Source organism: Gavialis gangeticus, unplaced genomic scaffold, assembly GCF_001723915.1.
Source record: "Gavialis gangeticus isolate Ggan-Ray unplaced genomic scaffold, GavGan_comp1, whole genome shotgun sequence".
NCBI lineage: Eukaryota > Metazoa > Chordata > Crocodylia > Gavialidae > Gavialis > Gavialis gangeticus.
Window position 1 is genome coordinate 1,380,525 of NW_017728996.1, and position 7,984 is coordinate 1,388,508.

General features: G+C 37.4%; 1 protein-coding gene across 6 annotated transcripts in view; it reads left to right on the forward strand.

Moving 5' to 3' along the window:
• CASC4 (cancer susceptibility candidate 4) overlaps positions 1 to 7,693 on the forward strand; it is a 45,706-nt gene extending 38,013 nt beyond the window's left edge. For 2 of the 6 annotated variants that reach the window (XM_019503881.1, XM_019503883.1), the window contains one exon: positions 7,381 to 7,690. In XM_019503881.1, coding sequence (XP_019359426.1) covers positions 7,381 to 7,625 — 245 coding nt within the window. In that variant the 3' untranslated portion in view covers positions 7,626 to 7,690. Of the gene's footprint in view, positions 1 to 4,710; positions 5,256 to 7,380 lie in introns of those variants that run through there. The other 4 variants (XM_019503884.1, XM_019503885.1, XM_019503882.1 and 1 more) reach the window with 3 other exon arrangements.
• Positions 7,694 to 7,984: the final 291 nt, after the last annotated feature.

A 7,984-nucleotide genomic window follows, 5' to 3' on the forward strand; every position in this document is an offset into this window, starting at 1 on the left:
GTATCGTTTTCCATGCAGAATATTTAGAATTAAGCGTACAAGACTTTGAAACAGTCTGCTTTGTTATGCTCATAAACTGAAGATGATTGAAATTTCACAAATAGTATTGTCTGAGCCTCTAATTACCAGGGAGCCCAAGGCCTAGCTCATTGGAACATAAACCTGCTTCTGGCATTCATCATGCAATTTTCAAATATATAAACATATGATCTGAACCTAATCTTTGTACAAGTAGTCACACCTATCTTAGAGTGCTCTGCGATTGCGATAAAATTAGCAGCACTTACCACTACGAATTGTACAAAATACTTTTTGCATAATACACAGATTCAACAAACCTTCAGTTTTCCTATTTACTAAACTGCAGAACTTGGGTAACTTGGTGATAGTCTAATATTTCTACATGCATGCCTCTTGTCTTCTGTTCTGCATGCACTTCAGTGTGTTTATTGATGATAATCCATTGCCGGTCAGCCAGTACAGTGTCCACGTTCATATGGTGGTTTGGGCATGTGTTGTGGAAGGCTTGCACATTTGTATGGTAAAACTGTTGAGAAGTTCCACATGTGTGCTCTTCCTGACCATCTCACTGTACTTGGATATTCTTTTTCCTTGAAAAAAAATCCTAAATAACAATGTTTGAACAACAAGAAACAGACTTTTGTGAAGCACTTTTTCTAAGTATAGTTAAATAAAAAAACTAGGTAAGATTAGAACCCACTGACTTCCTTCTGTAGGCAAGCATTTAAACATGCAGTATAAATTCTCTATGGTTGGGTTAGTATGGGGAAATGAATGGCCACATGAGAGGAAGTACGTAAGTGTAGATCCGAACTTTAGGAAGTGAATGAACTTCCTGACAAATAATCTGCTGGTCTTTTAGCAGAGCAGCAGTGACTAGTAAAGTTCTGACCTCTCTTGCTATCCGCTTTCTTCTGAAAGAGAGGGCATTTCTTCAGTTTTCATTTGTCTGGTTTTCTGGGTATCGTAGTGGGTGCGTCTACACAAAAAACCAATGCTATTTAGTTAGTGTGCATTAAAATAGGCTAATGCACATTAAGCATCACTTAAAACTCCTGGGATCCTATACATGTAGAGGGAGGCTGCTCCAACATGCTAGAATTCCAGCACGTTGGAGCAGACTTAATCAATCGAGTATGCTGGAGCGTGGTAATTACTGCGCTCCAACAGACTCCAGAGTCACATTGTATCAGCGTTCCTGCACTGAAAAATGGCAGCAGGGCACTTTAAACTTACGCTCATTCAACAAGCTTTAGGTCAAAGTGCCCCGCTGCCATTTTTCAGCATGGGGATGCTGATGCATGCGACACTCTGGGTGCTTTTAATTAGTGTGGCTCTCAGAGCTGTGCTAATTAAAGTGGCCTCCCTCCCCCAGCCCGCACATGTAGAAATGCCCCGTGCTCTTCAGTTAATGCGCATTAAGGATAGACTACCGCACATTTTGCTAGTACTTCATAATAGAAGTACTAGACTTAATGTGCATTAACTGAAGTGTGCTAATGCACATGTAGACATGCCTAGTTCCTTCCTTGGCTTGTCTAAGTCTATTCCAACCATGTAGTTGGTCCAGTAAAAGGTATCACCCAAAAAAATCCTTTTTGCATATTTTGTGGAGCATCATGACTACAAAATCACTACCTATCTGCTTGCCTATCAAAACTAATTGATCATTATAGCAGGTTATATATGACAGAGCCAGTTATGGGTTTAAGTAATAAGAGTAATTATCATTTGTGTTGTAAACTATTATAAATCAACATATTTAACTATTTTGTACACTGATTCCTGAGGATGCTTGTTTTATAGGATAAGCAGGTGGGAAATTCAAACTTGAGAGGAACAGAGAGATTAGTAAATTATTTGTTCAAAATGCCTTGGATTGTAAATTGTTATAATTTATTTGTACTGAATATTTATTTGGGTCTACTAGTAGCAAAGAGATCTGAATTTAAAATGGATTTGTAAAGGGCTTTTGCACTTTACAAACATGATTCCTGCTGGTCAGTAATTGGAGAGATTTTACTTTTGACTTAGTAAAGTTTAGTGTGATGTGTGAGCAGCTTATGAGTAGCAGATATGAGCACTATGGGACTGACACAGAAATGAGGGGGCTGGAATTGAAGTGTAAAAGAGAGGCAAATAGGTACAATCTACTCTCCCCTTGCTTGCTAATCATTTGTTGCCTCATTTTGATGTAAAAGCCAAATGGCTGGGAAGACGTAGCATACTCTTTAGAGCTTCTCCTGAACTGTCATGTTAGTGTATCTGTATTTTTGGTGAAAAAAGTCCTTGTTTGAATACTTGTCAAGAAAATGTACAAATCTCTGACTGAAGTAAAACAAAAATGTTTTCAAAAAAATGCATGGCTTTGGATTAGAGCAGAAAGTGCAAACAAACTAAGTTGTGCTGTTTTCCCTCCCCCCTTTTAACAGTGTTTTTAAGTACAATGTTTGCAAATTTGATGTTCACATAAAAGGTAACCCCAGGAATGCACTCATGAATGGTAGTAACACACTTAAAGCATCATTCTTGCCTCTCATATTACAGTCTGTAGCTTAATTGAAGTATCTTATAACTATGGCAATCTGGTCCAGAAGCATATCCTGTAATTGAAACCCAGTATGAACTTAGTATGTTTGAAATCTCACCTTCAATTAAGATGTTAGCCCCAAAATCCTTTCTGTCTACCTATGGTGAGAGGGTGGAGAAAAGAAGTTGTTATAGTGTTCAAGTTGTAACAGTTTTTTGATAGTTGCCTGGTTGACTACTTTCAGTATAAAAAGAAGGCTTTGCAGTGCCTAAACCATGAAAGATTGTATGAATCAATTCTCTTTTTCTTACCCATGTACTATATGTCAAGTACCTATCAAGTAAATTTAGCCTCTGTGAAGTGTGGTTTGGTTTCTGAAGTCCTTGCTTTTATTGCAGTATGTAATATTGGGCTGAGTCTTATAATCAGTAGGAAGCCTATTGCAAGAATTTGATACTAACCTTCAAAAAATTACTTTCTAGCCCCCAAATAAGTGTGTTAACAGGGTAGGTATGAGTATACATGTAAAATGTCTGAAGATTTAGAAGTATTAACTTCCTCTGCATTGCTTTCCTTCCATTCCTGACGACACACATCTTTACTGAGCTGCAAAGAACGGTGCTACAAACTTCAAAACACAGCAGCAGCAAATTCTGGAACTTCATCTTGAGATTACAAGGCTCAAGACCCTCAGGAAGGAAAGGGCAGGACTGGGAGACCAGGCAGAATAGAAGTGAGACAGGACAGCAAGGGGAGAAGGCTTTGACCCTCTGTGCACCTCCGTACATGGCAGTTCCCAGCTGCATTTTTGACACTTCCACATTCTGTTACCCCTGCACTGGGGATACGTAAGCCTGCACTCAACAAGCATATACACACCAGCCAGGCAGGTTATCCACTATGGGTATGGGTACCTGAGTGTAAGCCCTGAAGAAAAACCATACTGGGGATGGAGTGGGTTTCTTCAGTTAATTAAGAAATAGCTGATGAGGTAAGAAACAAAGCATGCGAGTCAGGGAAGGAAGAGTAGAGTGGTTTAAAGAGAGACCCCCTCCTGTGTCCCCATGGTGGGCGATGAGGTTGCACGGCTGTCGGACTAACTGAAGGCTGATGGGAAAGATGCGACGTCCTGCCACTTCTTAGCATTGGGGTTGGGCAGTGGTTCTGAGCTGCTTGCCAGGGAATCTCCTTTGGATCTCATTCTCCAAAGGAAAAGTGTTTTTCTCTACGTCTGGGTCATCTGTTTTAAAATATTAATTTCATCACCCCAACATCTCGTTGGTTAAGACATTTATTGTGTGAGAGCCCTTCTAGACTTCATTTAACTTCTCAGTAGAAAGGAGCTGGCTTTCAATAATTTATTTTAGACCTCATATTGATGTTGAATATGAGCACAAAATTAAGATTAGACTGATGAATTATTTAAAAATCTGTTAAGTTTAAACACTAATATTTTTGTGAGGGTTTGTTAATAAAGACTTCATAAATCATATTCTTTTATAATTTTGATAAGACACAGGAATGGTAATATCTGAAAATGAAGTATTGAGTGAAGATCCCACCTCTGCACTGTAACAAAGAAATCAGAAGATTCTTAGAGAAATGTATTAGATGTAGAGAAGAATGAGTCTGGCTCATTCACAATCTCTAGAATTTACCAGAAAAACCTAATAACTTTGCTGCACAAGCCTCTCAAAATATGTGGTCTTGTATGGAATATTTTTGTAACATGTTTCTAGAGGAGAGGGAAAAGTAAAGAAGTTCCAAGAATGCCTTTCTGGAAAGCGGTTGGTTTAATAGGGCAGTGTAACAGGTGCAGAAGGATGTTCCCCTATGACAGGAAGTAAAATAATTAGTCCTATACTCTGCTGATTTAAACAAATCTCTGAAATTAAGCTGTAAGTGATCGAGTGGTATTCAGGTTTAGAAGATCTCAGTTGCTTCACCAAAAACAGACAGAAGATGCAGGCAGCTAAAACTGTACCTGTATCCCCATGGTGTCGTCTTTGCATTTTTCCCATGTGCTCCTTTCTTGTAAACAGACAGGAGAATGAAGTGTCGATGCAGGTATCACTAAAGTCCATCCTGGTAAACTAAATAATTTTAAGCAGTGATCACTCCGTTGTATATTAATGTTGGTGTGCATATTTCAATTGCAGACGATGAGGAGAGAGAACTTCAAATGGAGCTTGCGGACTATGGAAAGCCACGCTTTCAGTGATGCGCTTTGAATGCTGAATTTTAACTTCATCTAAGGAAAGAGAAGAACTGAAGTGCTGTAAAACTGAACTCTTTTTTGCTTCAGTGTTTCTTAACTTACAAGAAGCTGGTAATAAACAGTGGTGATAGATTACTTAAAATAAGTATACTTGATATTAGTGAAGTAATGGAAGGAGAAATAGAATTCTGTATATACATGTACATAGTTGTACTATTGCAAATTGTATTATCTAAACCACATTTCTGTTAAAAAGTGAGCCAGTTAAACGTAGACTGTTCCTTACCTGTAATCTTTGCATTTAAAACCACAAATTCAGACTGAAGTGTTTCTGCAAATTAGGGAAACTTTGTAAACTGGGGAATTTGTACAGTTTGTATCTTACATATGTAATGAATCCATTATGGAAACAATTGTACAGCTGAAGGACTCCTTTTCTACAGTAATACCTGTATGAGCAAAAATACCTTCTCTGTTTGTTCATGAGTGCTGTGTTTTGTATTTTGCAGGTAAGCTTTCAGTTGAGGTTGAGAATTGAATGAAAACGTGTAAAAAAAACAAAACAAAAAAAAAAAACACCAAATCTTGGTGTTACACCTTCCTTAATGTAACTACGGAAAGATACGAGTGACAGTGAAACATTATATTAATTCTGAAATGTCAGAACAATTCAATTCTAGCACACGGAGACCAAAGCTCATATTCAGAGCTGGAAGTCAGTGCTATTAGAAGAGTAATAATTTGATGTGTTCTGGAAGAGGTATAGGTAGCTGATTTCACAAAGTAAATTAAAAACTGAATCAGTATTTTAAAACTTGTAACAGAGCAGTGGGAAACTTATTTGCCTACACTTTAAAGGGTGCAAGTGTTTCTTCAGTTAGAAGTAAAGAGAAGTATGCAGCAGCTTTGTTACAGAGACCACATTAGAAATAACTTAAGCAGAGTACAGCCTTTGCAGTCACTGAATATAATGTACAAACCCTCCAATTCATGAACACTGATGTCTCAGTTCTTTGCGTTACTTTACAGTTGAATATTTTGATATAGATCTCTGCAAACATTTGGCATGTTCCACATTATTGCTTAGAAGAGTTTGTAAGTTAGATACTTTTTTTATTCTAGGTTTAAGACGCTTTCTAAATTTTACAGAAATAGTTCTGTTCATCTGCGGTAAGCAGAAATCTAAGGTTAATAACCCTCCCTGCTTCTCAAAAGGGCTACTGTGAATAGAATTTATAGGGCCTATGACAGGGCTGATTGTACTTTACTATCTCTGTACTCAGGTTCAAGTTTAAAACTACATTATTACACTTACAGTCCATTGCAGTCATTCAGTAAACCTTTTTAATAAATTTGAAAGGCGATACCAATTTTGACTAGAAAGATCTTCCAATAACAACTCTTAAACATACAGTTTCTCTGTGAAATGAAAAATGAGAAGATTCTGCTTATGCACCTTTAAGTGTTCTGTTTTGTTTTTTAAGACTTGAACTTTGTATACATAAACCAGGACCATTTATGACACCGTAAAAAAAAAAAAAAACCTTTGCATGATGTGACCAAATGTAGTTTAACTGGAAAATCAAATGCTGATCCTGCTCAGAATGAGATGACATATTAACAGTGGGGTGGACAAAATGCAGCCTGGGGGCTGGATGTGGTCTGCGGGGCCCCTAAAGATTTTAGAAAATTGATATTAATTTACCCTGGGCTGCCTGTCATGCAGCCCTCGACGGCTTGCCCAAACTCAGTAAGCGGCCCTCTGCCCAAAATAATTGCCGCCCCTATATTAACACCACAAAGTAATATACAACAATTTCAAAATTCTAAAATTTAGAAATTTTCAGTAGATAATACTGTATTTGTGCAGTACAAAGTTTTATTTCAATCTTAAGAAACTTTTAAAATGCAGTTTCACCCCAAATTAGATGTTAACTTGAAGTTTATCCTACTGAAACCAACACTTAATGGGTTCTAATAAAATTGTTTTAAGATCTGTTTGTTGTTGCTGGCTCTGTTTTGGGTCCTCATTTGTTTTTTTTACTTTAGGCAAACCATATGTTTATCTGAGGTCATTCTTTTTACCTTGACTTCTGTAGATTTTTTTTTTTCTGGGTTAAATTAAGGTTTGGTTTTTGTTTTTGTTTTAAATCAAGAATCAGTAACAATCAAGAACAATGCTGAAGTGCTGTGAAAACTGCTTTGTGTGAGCCAACTATTGTGGTTGTATTTTTGGGATCAGGCCACAAGATACATTTTCACTTGTGAAAGATGGACCACTGCAGGACTCGGCTTGCTTCTGGGTTGGCTGTAAAGGGAAATTACTGCGTTTAAGTGCTGAGTGCTGGAGAGAAGTATGCACACGTTTCTTATAGGCTGTAGAAAGAGTAAGTCGGGTGGTAAACAAATTGGTCATTCTGCAGTAGCTATGAGAATAATCCAGGTGTATTTGTTATAGCCTGGTCTCAAAAATATCAATTCAGAATAACTTTACCAACAAATCTGTTACTTCTGTGGTGGAAAAGTTCTGTATTTATTTTACTTACTGTGTGTAGATCGTGCTTAACTGTCATTATATACTGTAATGCTTTCCAAAATATTTTTTTTACAGATGCATTTGACTCCTGGGTTTCAGACCTTGTGGACTTTATTGTAGGCTGCCTTGAGCCTTCTTCAGATATGGTGGCATATAAATCCAAACAAACAGGTTTTGTGGTACATGTGGTTCCATGCAAGTCAAGAATGTTGTCACCACAGCTGTCTCCTAACCAGCATATGGGCATCTTGGGTTCTTTGCCTATTTCATGGTTTCTTAAAACTATTGTTTATGTAAGTTTAGATTTTAAAAAATGCTAATTTTTTTCTTCAAAAGCAGAACATTCTGCTACGCACTGATACCATTTTGCTATGTGCCAGTGTCACTTCTGTTGTAACGTCCCAATATCCTGTTTGGAATAAATCTCTTAATAGGTGTGTTATCATTCTGAGTAGCTTCTGTCTATCATTTTTAGACCATGTTAAAATCACTGAAGTGGATAATTCACATTGCACTGTTGGTGTCCTTATAATTCAGTGATAACGTTCTTGCTATGAATTGTATGACAGTTATAGGCATTATCAAACTCTGCTTATTGCATAAAATTTTCCCCATGGTTTTTGTGTGCAACATCTGCTGTGTAAATAGCACCCTGTTCAAATTTGCTGATGACACTAAG